Raw genomic sequence first — 23,229 nt, forward strand, 5'->3', positions numbered from 1 at the left:
TTTGACTAAGGACACAAAAGCCAGGAGTGGAACGCAGGAGGCCTGGCTCACAGGCTTGGGCACCCGCCAGGAAGTGCTCTAAGTAACATGAGCAGAGCTGCTTGTTTTATTGTTATGTCTTTAACATTTACAGAATTTATTGACTTATAAAAATCTATCTGCGTTTTTTGCAGAACAGTCAATCTAAGCTGTTAAATCAGAGCTGCTCTTGTCATGGGGTACTGGGCTACAGCTGAGGAGATCTGGGTTTAGTTGATGAGATACCACAGCCCTTGAGCTAAGAGAGGAAGGTCTTTTCACTCAGGAAGTAGAGGCTCATGCTTTTAGACCGACAGGTCCTGAGTCTGATCCCAGCAGCTGATGTTTATCTGTGTTAGGTCCTTGTATGGTCTCTGTAGTATCTGAACTCCTCACAGTCTTTACTGTATTTATCCTCACAAGAGCCCGATGAGGCAGGACAATGCTGTTGTCCCCATTGTCCAGAGGGGGATCTGAGGCACAGGGAGTCTAAGCGACTTGCCCAAGAGCCACCCAGGAAGTCAGTTGTGGAGCAGAGAATTGAATCTGGATCGCCGGTTTGTGCCCTACCACTGAAAATTCTCTCCTCAGGCAGGGGCATTGCGTTACGGTTGCTGTTATTTTCACTCTCCCATTCCTCTCCGGACAGCTGGGCGCTGTCCAGACTGATAGTTCGGAATGCGTGGAGGACTGGCTTAATCCACTGCTGGCAATGCATGTTTTATCTTATTCGCCATTAGACTCCGGCTGGAACAAATCAAGTCTCAGGTCAGTGCTGACAGTCAGAGCATCTGCTTTGAATCCATCCCTTGCGTGGTTGCACCTGTTTTATCTGAAGAGAACTTGACACCGAAGATAAATAATCACAAGCAAAACGGCTGAATTAGCTGCAGTGTCACCTGCAGGGCTGAGGCGAGAGGAGACTGAAAGAATCAGGGATTGTCTGTGGAGAGAGGACTGGCCTGGCCCCTTAGCTACAGCCCTAAGCAAGGGGGGTTGCATAAACAGCACCACTTCAGGATCGGCCCCAGCAGTTACCCCGCCAAGGTACAATGGCTCCTCTGCCCGGCTCTTGCTCTCAGGAGGAAAGCAGGTTACTGCAGCCTTTGAAATTGCCTTCCCCCACTGCTCCTTTGGGATTGGGGGATGGAGCCCTGTAGTCTGGATGTGGCTGGTTCGACTATCTGGGAAGCCCTAATAACCACATTTGATCCTGCATCACCTTTGCCAAAGCATAGCCTCTCCAGCTGCTCACAAGAGAACTGCCTCTCGAACACCATCCACCAAAGAGAAGAAGAAGCTGGGATGCCAGCTCTGTGCTCCTGGTGAGCGTTACCATCCTTCCTTCCACAGGCACAATTAACTTCACAGCGAAGCCATTAACTGAAGACACTGCAGAAGACTAGCTCAGCTTTGTAACTTTCCCAGGCACTTATGCAGATCACTGCACAGTAATTAGATATTGACATATCTCCTCCCACACCTCTCCCTGCCTTCAAGCTCATTAAAAGCGATTCTGTAGCGTGGCTCCCCAAGGAGCTGGCTGCCAGTGGCTTGTGAAAGAGAGAGATATTTTCTGTAGCACAAACAGTCTCACCAACATCTGGGTTTCTAGACAGATAACGGAGACCTGATGTGGCTCTTTCCAAAATGAACTGTAAGATGGACCAATGGGATGATCTGGCATAGCAAGTCCAATGGATTTACCAGCAGCCTGCCCTGGTCAGGGTGGGTGGGATCAGTCAGAGGGATCTACACCCAGGTGATCCGCTCCGCCAACATGGGCATTGCTAGGATGTGTTCAAAAATAGTTATTTATGTTGTCACCATAGAAAGTGAGATGGCTCAGAAGGTTCACAGCTCAATGGAGTTGTGCCGGATTTATGCCCACGTACTAAAGCAGAATCAGGCTCAGCGTTTTCCTAAGAAGCCCTTAAAGCTTTTTTTTTTTTAAAGGACTCCATAGGGATATAATTAAATCTCACCTGCTGTAAACAGGTGCAGTAGGCTTGGTGGGCCTCCTTGTATGTGTGCGTCCCAGCTTCCCCCCGAGCACAGGGAAAGAAGCTACCTTCTGCAGCAAAACAGCAGTCTCTGATAGGGTTTCTGAGTGAGTTGCCCGTCCCTTTAGAGCACTCACAGGGCATGCGCAGCTGCTTGGCTCGGTTACCTGCTGTCGAGTCGCAAAGGCGCCACCATGGAATTTTAGCGCCCTTTCCCTTTGCTGTCATTTACACCAGCCCCTGGAAGGTTGGGTATGAAATCTGCTCCCTATCATGGGCTCAGAACATCCCCACATCCTGAATCCAGCTCCAGATCTCCCATCCAGGGCCCTTCTCTATCAAAAGAGCCAGGAGCTTGGAGTAGCCGAGTTCACCCGACAGTAGCCTCAGTCGTGCAGCACAGATCTGTGCAATCTGGAAATGGCTAGTGAAGATGCATTAGCTAGGTCAGTTTGCTCTATGCCCAGACAGTCAGATCCCCATCAGGCCCTGGGCCCAGTTTCCAAAATACTCTCACCCAAAATGTATCCAGCCCAAAACGTCTCAGAGGAACCCTCAGGAACCAAGGTCCTTTCCTGGCTGCACAGGAAGGGTGTTACATATATTTGGCCCTGTAATTGCAACATTTAACGGGGTAAATCTATGGCCTTGTGATCCAGACTAGGAGAGGGGAGTTCAATGCTTAGCTCTGCGTGGCCTTGGGCAAGTCACTAATCTCTCCGCACCTCCGTCCCCATCTGTGAAAGGGGAATAATGATCCTTCCTTTGGCTGACTTGTCTAGGAGGCAAGTTCTTTGGGGGCGGGGCCTGTCCCACTATGTGTATGTACAGCACCTAGCACAGAGGGGCCCTGATTTTCATTAATACAAGTAACGAAGAGTACCACAGGTAAGTGGTGAGAATGCAAAGCCGGCACTTTGCACTGGGGTGGCTCTAACCCTGCCTCTCTCTAGCAGCCCTGCCTTTGGGATAACCCAGCTGTTGCAACTTAGCTGCTGTCTGGGTATGCTGCTGCTCCCTGAAACTCTCCAGGCAGAAGCCTGGATGTGCAGAACACCCCGTGGCAGGGCGCTTCTCCTTCTGAGCGTGGCTCCGACTCACGCTCGGGCAGTCCTCGTCTGGCCCGGATTTCAAGCATGGAGCCGTTCGAGGGGAGCCTCCCAGGAACGCAAGGTGCTTTCCTGTAAGAATCATGCCCAAGACAAGTCCTCAGCATGAGGAGAAAGGAAAGTCAATGGGGTGCTGCTGCTGGGGAGACAGCACTTGTTCCGAGAACCCGATATCATGTCCTTTGTCTGCGTTCACACACGTGCATGCCGAAAAGACCAAGGACTCTAGGAGACAGAAGGCTACACACTTCTCTGCTCCCACAGCTTAGCTGTGTGAGACACAACCCATTTCTGAGCCCACGCACGCTACAGCCTGGTTTTCCTTTTCTCCCCTGTGCCAATCAAACTGTTATTCCCCATTCCCTCCCTGAGCTTTCCAGTGTCCCCATCCCCAAAGGGTCCTGCAGCCACTTCTCAGGCTTCCAGCTGGCTGATAAGACTCTCTGGCCAGCACCTCCCAGCAAACTCTGGCTACTCTATCCAGTCCTAATATGTGACACTCATCACCATAGCCACTGGAAATGCCACAGGGGCTCAGAGTACCGACGAAAAGATGAAGAGAGTTCTCAGGGTCAAAGACACCTGTGTGGGAGCGGATCAAAGATTTGTCATCAGAATGTTTATTTCCAACAGAAAAAAGCTTTTTTGCCAGCATGGAAATTTCCACGCAAAACATTTGTTTTTGTTGAAAAATGTTTGAGTTTATATCAAAGGCTGGAAATCACCGCAGGAATTTTGACATTTTTCCTGGAGGAAAAATAATCATTTCCTGACGAACTTTAGTCTGTATCTTAGAAACCACATTTATTTTTGAAGCATTGTATGTAATGGTTGATCTCACACAAGCTTTGTATTGTCTGCTCGGTCCAGTGCAAAGTGGTTCGAAGGAACGAGCATCGAGCTGCACTCCGGCACTGCTGAATTCCACTCCCTGCTATGCCACTAATTAGCAGTTCACCTTGGGCCAGATATGCAACTGGTGTTTGCCTCAGTTTCCCCATCTGTTCAGTGGGGATGTTTCCTTGCTCCCGGCGTGCTGATAGCATGTATGTAAAGTGCAATATAAGTGCTAAAGATCATCAGGAGAGACAATCTCCATTTCTTTACGTGGGGTTGATCATGAGCCAAGCAAAAAGACCTCCATTCATTGCAGTTCTTGTTGCCTTAAAAGAGAGTTACTGTTTGCAGAGCATGCTGAGATCCCTGTCTAGGAAGTGCAATGATTATCGTCTGTTACAGTATCCTAGTCTTTTATCTGCAAAGAAATTGTGGCCGGAGAGTTGAGAACAGAGCAATTTCAGTGTCAAAAAAGACCATCCTAACCTGGGAAGGTGGGGAGAGCGTGGTACCCAGGCACTGCGTGCTAAGTGGCTGGGGTGGAGAAACAAGCTGCAAAGGATTGGCTAGCACAGGAAGGAAATCTGATAAAGCCACTCGAGAGCCAGCAGTATGAACAGTGCGGCATTGCACAGCTCCAGAGCCAGCTCAGAAGGGAAGACGCTGCTCCAGTCTGAGTGCCTGTGAATGCAGACAGTTGTGTGCACCAAAACCACACACGCTGCTCCAGTCAGCTTGTGTCTCTTTGCTTTCAGCACTGCACAGCGCAGGCAGGGTTTCCAACAGGACGAGGGAGAAGCTGCTCCCGCTTCTTCTTTTAACCAGGCACGCCAATTGGAAGAAAGTTGGGTAATTACTTGGCTCTGGGATACTGGCCACAAATAGATGATTCAAAGTCAAGGAACAGTCTCTGAAAGGGCCTGAGCTTGACACTCTTAGCCAGCAGGACTACTAGGCTATCTCCAGAGCCGTGCAGCATATCCAAGCTAGGGCAGAAACTCTTGGGAACTCCTTGGGACCGTATCCCCATAAGGAAGAGCCCCAGAAGACAGAGAGAGCGTGCAAGAGAAAATAAGGAAACACCGTGGATTCAAAAGCAAAGCGATAGCCCGTAGCTGGTTCCGGACCAAACTTCCAGCAGGTGCATCTCTGTTCTCAGACTGGAGGAGAGGCAGTGTTGGAGAATATACTGCAGGGCATGATCCTGCCCTGGCCAGGCTGGGGTGCACCAGGTGGCCCAGTAGGGCCATTCCATCTCTAGGGTCCTTGCTGGTGTCTGGCTAGCCCTCCTCTGCTGGCTTCCGGCTGAGAAAGGAAAGCCCCAGAGCTCCACGCTTGGGTTCGTGGCCAACAGCAAAGGCAGGAAAAAAGAACAAGGGAAGGAGGGGTAAAGAAACTCCTCTGAGAATGTCCGACCAGGAGATCGAGGACTTTGAAGTGGACAATCTGTCCGACACGTCCCGGATGATCCCCGGCCTCCCTCCTTACGACATGGACGACCAGCTTCTTCCCTTGGAGCCCCGGAGCACCTGCTGCTGCTGGGCTTGGACCCTGCTGATCGTCGCCACGAACTCTCTGGTCTTCCTCGTGAACTTGCTCCTGGTGGTCACCATCTTTGCTGTCGTGCTGCTGCCGACGATCGTGGTGGTGTACTTCGGCTTCCAGTGCCACTCCCGGGTAAGTGAGTGTGGTCCGGCCCCTGCGTGGGCCTTGGCACCCCGAGCCAGGACAGGGCCCCGGCTTCCCTGGGATTCTTGACTGAGCTCCTCTAAGGAAAGAGGGCGGGACAGTGGCTTTAAAAACCAGGTTGGGATTGCTGAGCTTTAGCTTAGTTTTCCAAAGACGTGGTTGAGGAGGGGGGAGAGAGTGTGTGTGTCTGAGTCAGTGGAGGTGAGGGACAAATGGACAGACAGACAGAATGTGCTCTGGGGTGTGACACCTTTGCACACCAGCCATTGTAACTGCTTCCAAGTCGCCCAGGAGAACTGACTTTAGCAACAGGTCCCCTGTAGGGCCTGATCCAAAGCCCATCCAAATCTCTGGGAGTCTGTCCTTTGACTTCACTGGGTGTTGGATCAGGTCCTTATTTGAACCCTTGCCAGGTGCTCCTTGCCTTCTCCTCTGAGCAGAGGCCACTAAGGTGGGATTCACGGGTGGGAGCCACGGGGTTGGTAAGAACCTAAGGAATAAAAAAAGCTGGAGACCAACTTTCTAGAATAACCAGTCCCACCCCAGAGTCCTCGCTTGAGCTGGCTTGGTTTTAAGTCGATTCCTAGGATAGAAACAACAGATTTTTTTTTCTCCACTAGTAAAATATTTCCTAGGCGAAAAAAAACCCGGTTGTACTGTTGGGCCAGGCCACTCTGAGCCTGGCGTGAGGGGTGGGATTAGATAAACTCCGTGCACTGGGGCAAGCAAGCATCCCCTCTCCTGCATGCAGAGAGTTTAGATCCAGCCTCTGCGGCTTGAGATTTCAAGTTCCCTCTACACCAATACTTGAATCTTGACAAAGAAATCTCACCTTTACCCCGTCCGTCCCCAGCTGCAGGATTTTGTTCCCTGGACAGCGGGCTGACAAGCTGGCCGTAATGATTCATAAAGAGATTTTACAGCAAAGCACTCCCCACTCGGGCAAAGCTCCCGTAGAAGATCATGGCAGTTTGGGGCACACAGCTGACACATGGGTGGACCTTTGGGGTTTACATTGCCCTGCAGCCTGTTGTGCATTCGAGGGGGTCCCCTCTGCTGGATGCATGTGGGGTGACTCCCATTCACAGGGCATGATAGAGAAACATAGTGCACCAGAATTCCATACGTCCTTTGATCTACGGCTCGCCAAGCACCTGACAGACGTCCCGTGCACCCACCTTCCAGGTCAGGCAGCACCCAAGTTACACGTGTCGCCCAGTGAGCCAGCGAAGAGCCAAGATACGAATGTAGAGCCCTGAGCCTCTGTGGCTTTTTGCCTTGTGTTGTCATTGGCGCGAGCGCACAGGGGTCCTCTGTCTAAAGGGCTGCGTTTTACACCCGGTGCACACTGGTGTAAAAGGGCCAGGCCAAGGGGGATGCATGACGCTCTTTACCATTTATTCAGCATACATAATCGTTGCTTCTTCCAGTGCTGATTTCTTCTCTGACATGCAGATTTAACAGAGGCCGTGTGTGCAGTTTGCATGATGAGGCAGTCCTGGGCTCACATACATGGCACTTGTCCTGTGAATTCCTTTGTCTGGCCATCTGCAAAATGCCCTCAGTGAAAGGGTTAAAGCAGTTCTCTGGGATGCTCTCTCCTATTGGGGCTCAGTAGCTGATGGGACTTCCCCCGCAGTGCCGCAGGGGATCTCACCCCTGCCTCAGAGGTTGGGCTCCTACCCAGCCCTGGCACTCAGTGCAGGACTAGACGGGTGCTAGTCTTTGGATGAGATGTTAACATGGAGGTCCCTTTGGGGTTGAAAAGGGGGAAGTGAAAGATTCCCTCTCTGTGGCATTTGAGGAGAGGTTTGCAATAGCCCCAGTGACCTCGACACAGGGCTTTTCCCTAGAGCTGTGTAAAGCTTCCTGTCTCTGAGCTGTGGGGTCAAGGCCAGATGTGTTTGCAAACTTCAGCCCCTGCTTGGGGAATGGGAATGCGGCTGGGCTGAGCTCTGTTCACCCAGAGAAGAAGCCGGCAAGCATCGCATCCCCTGTGTCACACCCTCATCCCCCAGCCCCAATAACAGCATCCCCTGAGTCCTGACAATCATAGGATCCTTCCCCCAGCAGCCTTCAGGATACTAAGGGGATTCCCTGGAGCTTGTGGGGAGATCCCCAGTCAAGTCTGTTTGTCCCCCTCAAACATCCAAATGAATCTGGAAGTCTCCAGCCCCTGTGACCCGAACAGCTCGGCTCAGCTTGTCCTTCCTGGTGTGAGCTGACCCCTGCACAGCTCCCATGGCCCACAGGTGCTGGGGGGGCTCATGTGGGTGAACCACACATGCCCCCCCATATAGTGTTCTTGCCTCCTGGGACACTGGCAGGTTGCAAGTTGAGCTCTTGCTGAGCACATGACAGCTACATCTGCTGCATTTCCCATCTCTTCTCATCTCACCTTGACACACGGGTCTACAGCAAACCAACCCTATTCCGCACGGAAGTTCTTTTTACCCAGTCTAGTTCTGTTTTTTATGGGAAAATTCCAACTCACCTACCTAAAGCAGGCTACATTGATGTGCCCTCTGTGAAATACATTGGAGACCAGAACTCCAGATCTGAAATTCTGAAGGAGTTCAGCTTCCGATGCAAATCCAGAGCCAGATTCAAAGCTCGGATCTGTCTTGTCTTTAATTGTGTGGGGTTTCATATAGTGAGAAGAAATTGGGTCAGTTTCCAATCTGTTTCGTATATTTTATGTGTGTCAGCAGTATTTGAGCAGGTCTGGAGGAAAGGCAGGTTTCGGTATTGCTGATTTCTCTGAGGGCCCAAATCTGAAGACGTCAGTTAGTGTCTACTCTCCGCTTGCTTAGGCAAAATTCCCTTTGAAGTCCTTGGGAATTTTGTTCAAGGAGTGAGAAAGCCCTCCAAGATTTGGCTCCTTGTTATTCAAGGAGCTTTTGCACCAGTTTTACCCCAGTGTAACTCCACTGACTTCCCTGGAGTTCCTCCCATGTGAGACCAGAATCAGGCTCTGCAAGATGCCAGTCATAGGGGACCTGTGCTTTGCTCCACATAGGAAGGGTTTAACCCCTTGAATGCTGGCAGGAGTGCTCTGGATTCATTCTGACACTCCCCAGTGTGCTCGGGAGCTGTAGGTCTGTCAGGCGTCATTTTTTATTCCTGTTTTAATTAACAAGCAGCCAGCTGTGACACAGATCAAGTAAATACACTGCCTGGGTCGACAGAGAATTCTGTGTAGCTTCAGTTACTCACTGCAGTTTGCATTTTAATGTCACAATATTTCTCTGCAACTCCCCTGCACCATCTACACTACAGAGGCAGCGATAGCAGACGGCTCACAGTCCTCCCCTGTGATTTGCAGCCTCCCCCCCATGGACTTTAATTTGTTTTGTTAATTTCATTTTAACTAAGCCCTCTTCCTGCAAGTTTCATTCTCTGTGATCTATCTAATGATAAGAACAAGATCTAATAAAAGATACACACACACACACACACTCCCGTCTTGCAGATCTGGGCCGGCTTCCCAGACACATGGGCTGCAGTTTTTTATTTATTCCCATTGAAAAACTCATTTTGTCCCCATTTAGTACACTGTCTCTGTGCGTGTCAGTTTCATTTGGATGCTCTACTCTTGAGTGTTTTGGGGGATTTTTAAAGAATGTTTATGGCTTTCCATTTCTCATCGTATTTTCCTGTTTTGCTCCAGCATCATCTGTCCGATGTGGGGATATGATATGACCCTCTCTGTCCTTGTGCCATCACACATTTGTTTTCCTGTCTGGGTGAAAGGAGACAAAAGAATATCTTGGCAAATAAAGACTAAGGCCCAAACCTTCAAAGGTATTTAGGGAGCTAACTCCTGTTCAAATCAATGGGAGCTAGGCACCTAAGTACATTTGAGGATCTGGGGCTAATGCTCCTATCCTGCTTTGAGAAGTGGCGGGGCACGGTCTGGAGTCTATGCAGAGCTCCCCTGATATGAATGGGGTACCATGTGGGCAGAGGGGGGTCACAAATGCCAATCTCAAAGCAGGATCAGGGCAGTGTATGGCTTACATTTTCAAAAGGCACTAGTGATTCTGGGTGTCTCCATTCTTGGGGTGCCCATCTTAAAACACCTGAAAAGGAGCTGGACTTCAGTCAGTGCTCAGCACCCATCCTCTGAGAAGGTTTCCATCCAAATACTGATCCAGCCTGATGACGAAAGTAAACCTCAAATGAGAGGACAAAATCTAATGATGCTGCAAGGCTAATGGAAGCCAGGCTGCGTCACTCTGTAGTGTGGAAGGGATTAAAGTCACAAGAGCTGATAAAAAGTCAGAACCTACCAAACGCTGCTCTGGTTTTTGCTACTAGCCTGAACTCCACAATTCGTCAGATGCTTAAAGATAGCAATAACCGTAATAACGATTCAAGATACACAAACAAGACGAAGTCATTGTGTGACCAGTGTCCCCGGATACGTCCAGTGAGGAAACCTGCAACCTCCAGTGTTTTCTCTCTATGACCCTGACCCAGCACACTCTGAAATCAATGGCAAGACTCTCATTTGACTTCAGTAGAGGTGGGTTAGGGTCTAAATTATTAAATATATTGTAGTTCATAAAAAGCCTTATCCAGCTCCCAAAGACAAGTCTTTCCATTGATTTGACTAGTAGTTGGATCAGTCTGTATAATGTGCTCAATTTGGGCTCCAGTCTCGGGGGTCCGATTCTGCACATATGCACGACCTAATATAGTGCTTATTACCGTGACTAATCCATTGAAACCACCCGGGAATACTGTGTTTGCAAGCCTGGGATGTAATCACCAATCAGTCATTGTTAGAAATAAGCTGTGTAGGAACTCATTTCTTCTCTCTCTCTCTCTCAATATTAGGGATGGATCCTGAATGGCTTACTCAGGGAAAACGCCCATTGACTTCACTGTGAGTTTTCCCTGCAGGACTGGGCCCTTAAGTATTGTCAATTTCAAGTATGTCCCAGCCTCTCATTTGCTCCCTGTCCAACAGATCCTAAGCTAAGAGCACCCACCTCAGCCTGATTTACTCAGCTCTCTGCACTGAAAAATATTGAAAATAAGTTTTTTCCCTTTTAATAACTTAAACTGCATCTCCTACTTGATCTGCCGCCTCCCATTGCGTCCCATCTTAGTCCAGTTTCACAAAGCACCTGGGAGTAGGGCATGAGAAATTATCCAATCCATGCAGCAGGGTGACTTTAGAGGAGGGCTTAAATAAGAAGAGAGAATTAGAAGCTCTTATTATTAAATAAAAAGACACCCCTGGGCCAGATAGCTGGTGTAAATAGTATAGTTTTATTGACCTCAGTGGAGAATGCAGCTTAACACCAGCCGAGACTTGGCCCAAGATTTACCTTCAGAAACACTGAGCTTGGGAGTTTACCTCATCACCTATTATCCTCAGAAGCACCTCTACGAAATGCCTAGTATGGTCAGGAACATCTGCTAGCCAGAGGTGAGGGCTGGATGGGGTTAGTGCTGGCAAAATCCAGGCAATCTCAACATGGAAATAAATCACCTTCAAAAGATTAAACTTGCCCGTAATTAAAATATGGCATCAAGTTAAATCCCTGTGGCTTTGTGCCCAAAAAGTCTGCATCTGGTTAGCCTCCAGTTTGCACCAGCATAACTCCATTGAAATGAACAGAGTTACTCCTGATTTACACCAAGGTTAGTGAGAGGGGAGTTACCTGCCCGCTTCTCTCCACTCTGACCATTGAGCTTGTGCCTCTGCTACACACATTTGGCCCTTAGCATACAGAGGGCAAGAGGACACAAGGTGATGTGCTTCTTTCCAGGCTCTGGACATTTGCTTTGCACCTTCCTATTACTTTGCCCACGGCAAAGAGTTGGGAGTGAAGGCATATTTCACCCTGATAGAAGCCTGCTGTGAATGTTAAGAGTCTGTTCTGATGCTATTTACCAGCGTGAGTGTACGTAGAACTGCACAGATGTAGGAAATTGCAGAGCAATCATGAGAGAGAAAGAAAAAGAAGAGATAAAGTAACTAAAAGTCTAGAAAGGCGGTTTGAATTGCACTAAACCTGTACTGACAGAGGGGAGAGTTAACATGGAAATGAGAGGCTAATACACAGGAATAAGAAAAGATAACAAAAAGTTATCAATAAGTTTGTGTAACAAAGGGAGGTCGAAGCTGTACTGTCCGGGGCTGGAGGTGACTGTGATAGGATCAACCTTATGAGCTTCCCACTTGCAAGTAATTGATCACTACGTGCTGAGAATATTGCCTTAATAGAGATCTGTTACTACTGAGTAAGTGAATCTTAATCCAACACAAAATACTCTCAATCCGTTGCTCTGAACACAAACGTTCAGGACCCCGATGCAGACTGACAGGACCTGAAAGCACAGAAGCTAAGGGTCTTGTCTTCCTTCGGCCCTGGGGAAGCCACCACTGTTCTTAACGGGAGGCGTTGATCAGTAACACCCATTTCAGTAAACAAACGGCCACCGGTTGGTTGAGAATCTATCGCTGAAATAATAACCCCTCCTACCCGCACGAATCAATGCTTTTGTTCAGCAAAGAGACACTCACTGCCAGTGGAAACTAATGTGGCGAAAGGATCTAAAGCTTTGGTTGTAAATACAGCTAACACAGGGGCACTCAACCTGTGGTCCGTGGACCCCTGGGTATCCACAGACTATGTCTGAAGATTTCCAATGGCGTCCGCATCTCCATTTGAAATTTTTTAGGGGTTTTCAAATGAAAAAAGGTTGAAAACCACTGATCTAACAGATCTCTGCCACCCCCCCAGGATCAACCCTGGCTAGGGGTCGACACCACCATGTTGAGCGATGGACACTTGACAAAATTACTGTACTTAGTGACGGACGTGTGGGGGTGGTCATGTCATTCAGTCATTCAATTTTGTGAAAAATTACCACAGACCTCAACATTTTTACCACCCTGTGTACGGACACATTGCTGACCCCGACCCTGGCCAGCTACCATAGGGTAAAAGGCGTTAAACTGTGTCTGAGCTAGGTGCAAAGTCTGGTTTAGGAGGAGTTCGTGAACAGGATCATAAATAATGCCTTTCCCCTGAGTCTAGACAAAGCCTCAGGGTTTTGCACATTACAATGCTAAATGTAGGATGTCATGTAGCCAGTCAGCCAGCCCTCCCTTCTTAGTGTATGGGCCTGGGAATCAGAACTCCTGGTTCTCTTCTCAGCTCTGCCACTTGTGATCTTGGGCAAGTCACATAATTCCAGCCTACCTTATTTTTCCTATTTACTCACGTACCTCACTGGCATGCTGTGAAGCTTAGCTAAGGTCTGTATAATGCCCTTGACCTCCCGGAGGGTGTGGGTGGGCCGTTGCTGGTGCTTAGCAAAGCAAGAAAGGTGGACTTTGTGGTTCGGGCACTGGGGTGGGACTCTGCTACAGGCTCCCTGTGTGACCCCAGGCCAGTCACTCAATCCACAGAGCACACCTGTAAAACAAAGATAATAGTACTTCCTGTCTCCCCTCCTTGTCTATTCAGACAAGCTCTTTGGGGCAGGGACTGCCTCTTACTAGGTGTGTGTCCAGCACTGAGGGCCCTGATCTTGGTTGGAGCTTCCAGGTGCTGTTGTAATAACAGTATATGCCCCAAACCACATGCTGTCCTTAATGCCCCAAGAGGATCTCCTGTGGGCATTGAAACAGTGGAAGTCCAGCCCCTGAATACACCAGCCCAGGGTTTCCCCAAGTCCCAGGGATGCTGCGACGGGATGCGTTTGGCCGTGTTCAGTGAATGCCATGCAGACATCCAGCCAGAGCAGACGTACGTTCCGTGAAGCAGCTAGTTCGTCACACAGAGCCTTAGTGCATTCATTCGACGCTCTTCGAGACGCTCAGACACGCAGAGAGCATACTGTTGGCTGCAGGCATTTATCACCGTGCCCGAGGGGCGATAAAGCCTGGTGATGTAGTATGCAGCTAACGCACCAAGGACTGAAAGTGGCCGGCTCCCCCTGCCTCGCGCTTTCCCTGAGATGGTTTTGCTCTTTCAGTAGCTGACATATGCGCGGTTCCGGGCATTTTAGCTCGTCACGTTTACAGCCCTGGAATGTTCTGACAAAGCGGCGAGCTGCAGTTATTACCCAGCGCATCCGTAGATCTTGCTAGCTCATGAACAGAGAGGCCTTTGTCGTGGTAATCACTGCTCAGACGTCGCTGCTGCTAACAGACATAAAACTAATAGCCAGCTCTGGCACAGAGCCAGATGTGCCATTGAATTGTCCAGCAGCACCCCAATCTCTCACCTGTCTCCTTACCCCTCCTGCTAGAACGCTTCCTCCTGCAGGAGACAAGCAGCCCCTAAGGGATCTATGGTATTCCTGAGCGTGTGTGAAGGGGGAGAGGGGGAGGCAATCCAGCTGTAGGTTTCTTGACATCTCTAGTGAGCAGTCTCGGATTCATTAGCCTTCACGGCTGCTCCGTTGTATAAAAGATACACCCCCAAGGGCTGGGCTGCAGTACCCTGCCTCTCACCGAACAGTCCTGGCGCTGTGAGTCTCCATCGGGAAGACCTGTGGAGCAAGACATTACTGGCTATGCATAGAGCAACCACAATCTGGCCCCAAACCGGCTGAATGGCCAAACCCAGCCTTCTGTAGCTTTCCCCAAAGCCTCTGCCACTGGCGACATGAGGTACGAATTGATTTCCTACCACTCCCTGCCTGGGATTGTTGGAGTTATTTTCCTTCTGCCACTCAGTAGCTCCTCAGAGGAGGTAAATTGCTAAACTGGGCATCCAAGGGGAGCGCTACCTAGTAACGAAATGAACAAATCACCCAGGCTTTGTCAGAATGAGTCTCTGCAGAACAGCGATTGCAGCCGGGTGCATCATATTGTCTTTGGTGCAGTGTGCATTTGCCTTGTAAACACGGAGGCGTCTGGCTCTCGACATTGATCTCCCTGCAGAGATATGGAAGTTTATCTTTATTCCCCTTACCTTAATTTCCTATGGTGACTTTTTAAAGGGAGAGAATCTCATTTGCCTAGATGTTGATCCCCATTAGAGATGGGCCAGTTGGTTTGGAGCAGATAAAAACTCTGCCCTATCCCGAACAATGGTCCCTTCCTAGAATCAAACCAGTGCAGTTCTGGAGGATCTGAAAAGGTTTCTCCTCTTTCACTTCTGCATGCCCTGGTGCTGCCCAGATCCAGATAAATCTGGAAGAGACTGACTGCCATGAGAAAACTTATTCCCTGTCATGCTTTCCAAATATCAGTACAGGACTCAAAGCAGAAGAACTGTCAATCTCACCAGCAAGCCTGTTCTCCTGAGGTTTGTAGCCCACTTTAGCAAACTGAAGAGCTCCTGGTAGCTGGGACAGGATGCTTTATGGATAAAGCAGAACGGGAACGTTATTGATCTCCACTGAAAATGCTCCACTGGTACGAGCATTTGCAGCTCCACTGAAGGGAATGGAGTTGCAGCTGCTCACATCAGCATTCAATATGTCTCAGAAACTTCTTCAGTAATAACTGTCACAGTCTGTACGTGCATCGTCCCTCTTTTCCCTAACTCCGCACAATCCTCCCATACTCCCATGGCTCTCTCGCCACTCCGGACCTTCAGTGTCCCCGGCCCTCCCTTGTGCCCCAGGGCCCTCTTGAAATAGATGACTCTCTGCTATTGTCTGACACGTAGCGTGACGGCTGAGAGGTTCATAAACTCAGAGTCCAGAGATGGGCAGGATCTCTTTGGTGACCCAGTCCATCCCGCTGCCAGTGCAGGAATGCCCAAGGAAACTGCTTTTATGACTTCTTGTTAGCCAGTGTGGTGAAACAGGAGTTTACTTTTGTTGCTGGTCTGGTATAGCCTACGGGGGATTAGCCACCAGTCTTGGAGGTGTATCTGCCCTATTTCTCAGCAGTTGGTCCTGAATTTGGCATCCTGAGCTGTGACTCACTGTGGCACGGTTACACCTTGGGCATCCCAGTCCTTGTATTATCACCAAAAACACCGGATTTAAAGGTTAGTGGTTCTTTACAACCAGTCTCAACAAATAAAGAGTTCTTCTGATCCCAAAGGACCAGCCACACACCCAGGTCAATATATAGCTTAGATCTTACCCAAAAATCACACTGTTGCCAATCCTTTAGTATCTAAAATCTAAAGATTTATTCATTAAAAAAAAAAAAGAAAGGTGAGAGTTAAAATTGGTCAAAGGAATCAAATACATACAGTAATTGCAAAGTTCTTGGTTCAGGCTTGTAGCAGTGATGGAATAAACTGCTGGTTTGATAAGTCTCTGGTTGCTTCCAAATCATTGGATGGTCTTCAGTCGACTGGTTAGAATGCTCCCATTAGTATAAGTTCATAGACCAGAGGGTTCGGAAGGATAGAGGCTGGAGCAGGATAGAGGCAAAATGGAGGAGTTTCTAGGGCCTTTTATCTTTTCCCCCGTTGTTCTTACTGTGGAAAATTACAGCAACAAGATGGAGTCTGGAGTCCCGTGGCAGGTCCCATGTCCACGCATTTCGGCTCGTCACAGCAGGAAATTCCACTAAGTGTAGAGGGGTGTTTCCCATAGTCCGTTGTCAGTTAAATGTTCTCTCGATGGGCCATTCCATTTGAATAGTCCCTCCAAGATGTGCTGCCTAGCTACCTTGTGGGCTGTACCCCAGGAGCAAACATTTGAAATCCAAGTCTAGAGCCAATACTTATAATTTCAAATACAAAAGTGATTCATGCGTGCAGATAGCACAGTCATAACCAGCAAACGCTAACCTTTTCATAGACACCTCACTTGACAACCTTTGTACAAGATTTTCTGCAAATACATAACAGCGGTTGCAGCAATGATCCGTATGGTCATATTTTGATCAGAGAACGTCACATGTGCCTCTTCAAAGCCCTGGCACATCAGGCATGCCAGGTACCCATGACTTCTTGCAGGCGGCGTGGGTCCTACACGGAGGAGTCTATTGACATCTCAGACCCAGACAGGAGATTCTCTGTGGAGATAGCTTGGATGGGGATCTCTCCCTGCCCCCTCAGGAGGTTTCATTGGCAGACATTCCTTTGTGCTGACATTTTCCTAATGCAGGTGGCTGCGGATGCTCCCAGGCTCTGTTTACCATGAGCAATCCAAATCAGGTGTGAGCTTCCTAGTCAGTTACAGCCCCTAATTACATGTCATGCTTTCCAAATACCAGTACAGTCTCCCACGCTGCGTCTTGACAGCGTCTTGCATCGACTCTAGCATTTTGCTGGGCTAATGAAGCCCCATGACTGCTAGCTCGGGGATTTGGATCTGGTCAGGAGAGGTGGAGCGAGAGGTGGATGGAGTGATTTGCAGCGTGTTTACTGCATCAGCCAGTTCCCTGATGCCTGAGCTGAGATCCTGCCTCGCAGCGCAGGACCCCTGCACTGACAGCCCATTAAACCTCCCGTTACATGTCCAATCACATTGGTGAGCTTCCAGTTGATGGTTCCCTCTAGGCCTGACCTGCCTCCCACCTGATCCTTTGATGCCTAGTCATTACCCACAGGTTCTTCTCTCCACTCTCAATCGTTATTGTTTAAAAATGGAAACCATTTGGAGAAGGCATTTTTTCACCTTAGCTGCGGGGACGATCCATCTCCCAGCTGGTGCCGTCAGGTCCCCGCCACTTGCCAGCCAATACCGAAAGCTCCTCGCTTTGCCTGCAAAGTGCCTTGGCATGTTTGTCTTAGGGAATTCCTTGTGGGAGAAAACGTTCCCAGATATCACGCTCCAGCCCATTCACCACTGGCTTTTTTCATATTAATTATTACAATAGAACCCAGGGGCCACCGTCTTGGACCAGGACCCCTTTGTGGTAGTGTTGTGAACTCAGAGAACAAAAAGTCCGTGCACCAATTGTTCTTATCTTACCCCATTTGCTAAGGGCAGAGGCTGTTTGTGTTCAAACGAGGGCTTCCCCGCCTCTCAGACGATAGGCTCCCTTGTTCCCAGCCAATTGGCTTCCTTCGCATCATCCCACTGGAAGGCCACATGGCTGGATGTGTCAGGAGAATGACTTCCCCGCAGGCCAGACAGGGGGGACGTGTGACTCAGATTCTGCTCCCACATACCCTGGACCACTCAAGTCAATAGATTGTTTGCAGTATTGTTGTAGCCGTGTTGGTGCCAGGATATTAGAGAGACAAGGCGGGTGAGGTAAGATCTTACCTCCAGACGTGAAGAAGAGCTCTGTGTAAGCCTGAAAGCTTGTCTCTTTCTCCAACAGAAGTGGATCCAATCAAAGATATGACCTCACCCACCGTGTCTCTCTAAGGTCAATGAGTTACCCTGGATTCACATTGGTGTAACAAAGCAAAATTCAGCCCCTTATTCCAAGCCCTAACTTCTTTCATAAGAGCACAGGGAACACTGGCTGCTCACGCTTCTGTCGGCCCAAACATTGTCTAACCTCCGGTTTGCTCCCCTGTGAAAATCCATCTTTAAGGAACATGCTTTAAGTCACAGAGGTGGAATGGCTTTGGAGAGCTATCAAGAATCGAGCTGGGTGACTAAGCTGTGGGGCTGCTCTAGAGATGAAATGATTAACTGCGCTTCGGTGGTGCCTTTCACGCAGTGATCGCGAAGAGCTCACGACAACTGAGCTTGCTCACTTTGCACATTGGGGTGTCACCACGGACGTCAGAGTCACTCCTGATTTGCACTGGATTTCATTCCAAGATCCACCATTGCCAATCAATTCAACAAAGCTGGAAACAGAACTTGCTCCTTAGAGGAGCCATGGAATGACTGTGTGACCTGGGGCAAGTCACTAAACACCTCCGCGCCTCAGTTTCCCCATCAGTACAATGGGGATAATACATCATCAGATTCAGTTATCTTACAGGAATGTGATGGGGCTTAATTCATGCTTGTGAAATGCTTTGAAAGCTGAGGAGCTGTAGGAGTGCAAAGAATTAATAGTTTTAATTGCGGAATCATTAGGAGTGGGACAAAGCCTGCTTTTCTTAGTAAGTCCTTACTCAGGGAAGATTCCTTTGAGAATGAAAGGGTCTGGCCTTTTATTATTGTTGTATATTCATAAATACAGGCTGTTTTGTTCTAAGCCTGAGAAAAGCTAGATAGAAGCCGTGAACCAGCCTCTGTGACACCTCACTTCAAAGGGAGTTTCTCTTGCAGCCATTATGGCAGGAGCTATTTCTGAAAGCTCCAAGGCAGATGAAGTCCCAGCTCTGTATTGGTTCCTCTCCTGCTAATAGACAAAACGTTGGATGAATAACACTCCTCTGACATTTTGACCTCAATTATAAAAAGAAAAGAACAGAATTAGATGTGAAATTCAGCCAGGTAGAAATGCAAAGCGGCTTTCTGTGGCTGCTGCAGGGGCCAGGAAATGGGCTTGATGTTCATACAAAGGGTAATTTCGTTATAGATGGCGAAGTAAGAACTGCCACCCCAGATCAGACTCGTGGTCCATTTGGTCCACTGTCCTGTCCCCAACAGCCACCAGTACCAGCCCAAACCCTTCCCCAGTGGCCTCAGCCCCTTTTCCAGGTTCAGACAGGGATCCTCTCCCCGGGATCCACTCCCCACATCCATGCTATGGATGGGCAAACCCGGGGTGAAGGCTCCCCTCCCACCTGCACAGAACTGAATCCAACTGAACCTAGCAGAGGTTCTGAAATGCTGAGCCAACCCCGCAATCATTCATTCCAGTTGTTGCTCCTGCCTCTTCATTGCGGACTTCTGGCCCCGACAGGGACCCAAACACCCTGAGGTTGCCCAGGGATGGGGAGCTGCTGCCTGGACGCGCTGCCCCCTTCTTTTCTCCTGAATACCGGGTGTGGCTATTGCTGCTTGTGGTGTGTGCCTGTGTCTCCCCCAATCTACCCACCCAGTTGGTGTCTCTACTTCCCAGCAGTTCCCTGTGACGGAGACAGTCCCGATCCCTCCGTGGCCATTCAGCAGGGAGTGGGGGGGGGGGCATAAGGGGTCTGTCCTGCTGTTCCTAAGGGCCCTCAATTCCCACAGCAGGAGCAGGCCATTAGCTATTACAGAGCATCCCATTTGTCAGTCAGGCTCATGTGGAAGTGTGGCCTGCCTGTGATCACAGCCAAGGCCTGAGCTGGGACCTTCACAGTCCACAGGCGGTGGCTGCTCTATCCCGGACCCCGGGAGGCACCCACCCCCTTCTGGCTTTCTCCAGAGAAGCCGTACTAAGCCGATCTCTCAGCTGGAGGCTAAGAACCAAGAGGGGAGTCTTTGGCCTCATTACGTCCTGTTCAGTGCAGCCATGAACCTGTCAGACCTGGGGCTGGCTCCCTACCAGCCAGGGTGCGCCTTCCTTGTCAGCCAGCTCCAAGACTGGGGAACCTCTTTCAGTTCCGCAATGGCTGCTGAAAGGCTGAGATTCACCCAGCGAAAGGCCTATGTCCCCCTCAACACAGGGTGTAGGTGGGACTCAAACATTGCACAGACCCCCTGCTGCATGGGGATGAATTTCACCCCCGTGGGGGGCTGTTGTTACCATGAAAAGGTGAGTTGTACATTCCCGCCAGCTCTTTGTTCCCACCACCCCGTCAGGGAGAGGCAGAGGTGTGGCCGTTAAGGAGAGCAAATAGGTTGCCATGAAGACATTATATTCACATGCGTGTTGATTTGTTTAAATTCCAGTCCCAAGGAGGCTATTTGGAGTTTTTCTTTAACTCAGCGGATGGCTTGTGAACATGCCGCGTCAGCCCCACTCCCCAGGAAAAACAGCTTCCTGCAGGCCTGCTGCAGCGATGAATAACCCTCAGCCCCACAGAGCCCGGGCACTGATTGTCGCAGAGGCTCACGATCAGTAGTCGTTCAGTAAGTCTGCTGTTTTTATTATTATCACCAGGCAACAGCCTCAGGCTGAAACGCTCAAGCGGGGCCATGAATATTGGGTGCCTGGCTGCCTCCTGATTTCTACCCACAATTCCGCTCAAAGTCAGTCGGAGCTGGGGATGCTCAGCCCCTCTGCAAATGGAGCCCGTGGGAACCAATGGGTCATTCCATCCTGCCGTGTATGTGGCTGGATCAGACGCTACATGTTGGCTCCCCGGAGCCAGAGGTCCTGTACCATCCCCGTGGCTTGTTCTCTTTGCAGTGAGCGAGTGAAAGGGGGGCGCTCTCCCCAAAGAGCAAGTCCCCCAAATTGGAAGCCTGTGATGTGCATGCTACTGAACAAGGCCAAACCTTGTTGCTCCTGATGTCTCCTGTTGCTTTCCAAAAGGGAAAACGTTAGCCCACAACGGCCCTGGTATCACGGCCCTAGCTGAAAGGGGGACATGGGCCACTGGGTTAGACAAACATCCCTTGACAGGGAGAAATCAGCCCTTGGTTTCTCACACAGCTGTGCTCTGGTCACAAGCGAGCTGTGGTGGCTGCTCTAGAGATGAAATGATCACTGCGCTTCGGTGGTGCCTTTCATGCAGTGATCATGAAGAGCTTACAACTGAGCTTGCACACTTTGCACACTGGGTGTCTCCATGGATGTCAGAGTCACTCCTGATTTGCCGTGGTGCGAGTTCAGAGCCAGGCCCAATGTACACTGCAACCCTCTGTGGGCGAGATAGGTATCTTTAACCCCTGCTTTGCAGAAGGGGAAACTGCGGGCTTTTCTACATGGGAAAGTTATTGAGAAATAAGCCTGAAGTCAATGGCACAGGCAAGAATACAACCTTGGGGTCCTGAATAGACCAACTTGCCCCTCTGGAATGGCAATGTTGGGACTAGAAATGGAACAGAATTTGAATTCACCTGCTTTAGATCTTTCATGGCATATTTGTCCATCAAGATATGGATTCAATTGCTCTCCAGACATGGCTGTTGTGGGCCTGGTTCTCTGATGCCCTGCACCTTGTGCTCCTGTGTAACGAGTGCAGCAAGGGATGTGAAGTGCTACCGAAGCAGAACCACAGAGTTTTGGTGCAAATGAGTGCACACGGGCAGGGTGACTCAGAATCGGGCCCTGCCTGCATGAGATATAATTGACATATATTTGGAAATGAGGCCTTTTTTACGTAACGCAACATGCCAGCCTTCTTTAAAGTGTTGTTAAATGATCCCAGGTGATTTTAGCTCTTTGAGTTGTCTTGATAAGAGCCAGGATTGATGGCAGTGACTTTAAAGCAGCTCTTCCCAGCAATTTGTGGTGATTAGGGGATTGTCTCTAAAACTTCACTGGAAGTTTAAAGACCTCCCTGTGAATTTGTTCTGAGTTAACAGAGGATGATGGGCAGATTTCCACTGATGGCTCCCTAGGGGCTGGAGAATACAGCCTCTCGGAATAAACCAAAAAGCGACTTTCTATAGCTTATCGCTCTTGCCTTTAACAGCCAAGAAAGGATATTTACCAAGTGCCACAGTCATTTAAAGAATTTGCATCGGAACCAGCTCAATGAAACCAATGAGACAAGAATCACTTTCTTAATGTGGCTTCAAACTGTGTTCAAACGTAAGTACCCAAAGGCCGAGTTTATCTTTAGAGATATCTCAGGAGGAGACCAACATATGTACAGGGTTGCGATATAGCAGGCCAGGACTGGTGTTTGGGAGGATGTAGAATCTCCATCACTGGCAGGTTAGACAAGCACTTGTCAGGAATGGTCTAGATAAAACTTAGTCCTGCCTTGAGTGCAGGGGACTGGACTAGATGACCTCTCAAGGTCCCTTCCAGTCCTGTGATTCTATAAACCGTGCAGGCATCTGCTTCAGCTTTCCCTGCTCTTTGGAGCTCCAAAACAACCACTTTGAGGCCCACTGCACGCATCTGGCAACTTCCATTCTAGTCTGATCTGATCTACCTTCTGATGGTAGGACTGCTATAATCACAGTAGTACCCGCTGTCACACAGATTGGAGAGAGAGAGAGAGAGAAAGGAAGGATGAAGTTCTGAATCTTTGCCTGGTGGTAGGGCCGAAAGAGGACATGCGAGGAGAAGGAAAAGCCATGTGCTGGAGAAGATCGCTCTTGTGCATTACACATTAATAATCACCAATTACTGTTGATCCCACTCTGGAATCAGAAGCAAAGCCCCCAAGGTTTGAAATAATGAGAGAGGAGCGTCTTCCCGGATTGCTGTCTCAGTTGGAGATAATAAAAGTACAACACGCTGAATGCATTAAAAGATTTTTTGCTCCTCTCGTTCCGAATTATATGTATAAAATGATCTCTCTATCTCAGAGGAGTCTTTTGGAAATTTGCTATTACTGATTGTTTGGTTCTAGCTTTGCCTACATATGCAAAGACTTTGTAAGTCACAAAGCCAGCTACAACTAAACATGTTTTCAGTGGCCTTCCTTAAATTCAGGCAGGATCCATAGCTGTGAAGTCTTTACAGGGGAAGAGCCGAGCTCATGAAAGACTTGTCTGATGCCATTTATTCAGTGCTCGTATCTGTGCTCTCGGTTATTTCCTCACAAGCTTCTGGCAGGTCCACCAGAGAAGATAAAACTACACATTGTGTGGACATTGTCTAATTAAATAATAGCAGGAGTCCTCTAGAAACACTTATACTGTCCACAACAATGTAAACCACGAACATTTTTTAACAAGATGAATAGTAATCCAGGGACTGAACAGTGGAGACAGCTGTAATG

At 49.2% G+C, this 23,229-nt stretch overlaps 1 protein-coding gene across 1 annotated transcript in view; it reads left to right on the top strand.

The window, feature by feature from the left end:
* Positions 1–4,550: 4,550 nt before the first annotated feature.
* TMEM278 (transmembrane protein 278) overlaps positions 4,551–23,229 on the top strand; it is a 43,247-nt gene continuing 24,568 nt past the window's right edge. The window contains exon 1 of the mRNA XM_073316529.2: positions 4,551–5,644. Within this exon, the coding sequence (XP_073172630.1) occupies positions 5,375–5,644 (270 nt within the window). The 5' untranslated portion in view covers positions 4,551–5,374. The remainder of the gene's footprint in view (positions 5,645–23,229) is intronic.

The sequence above is a fragment of the Lepidochelys kempii genome, chromosome 18 (assembly GCF_965140285.1).
Source record: "Lepidochelys kempii isolate rLepKem1 chromosome 18, rLepKem1.hap1, whole genome shotgun sequence".
In the NCBI taxonomy this organism is placed as follows: domain Eukaryota; kingdom Metazoa; phylum Chordata; order Testudines; family Cheloniidae; genus Lepidochelys; species Lepidochelys kempii.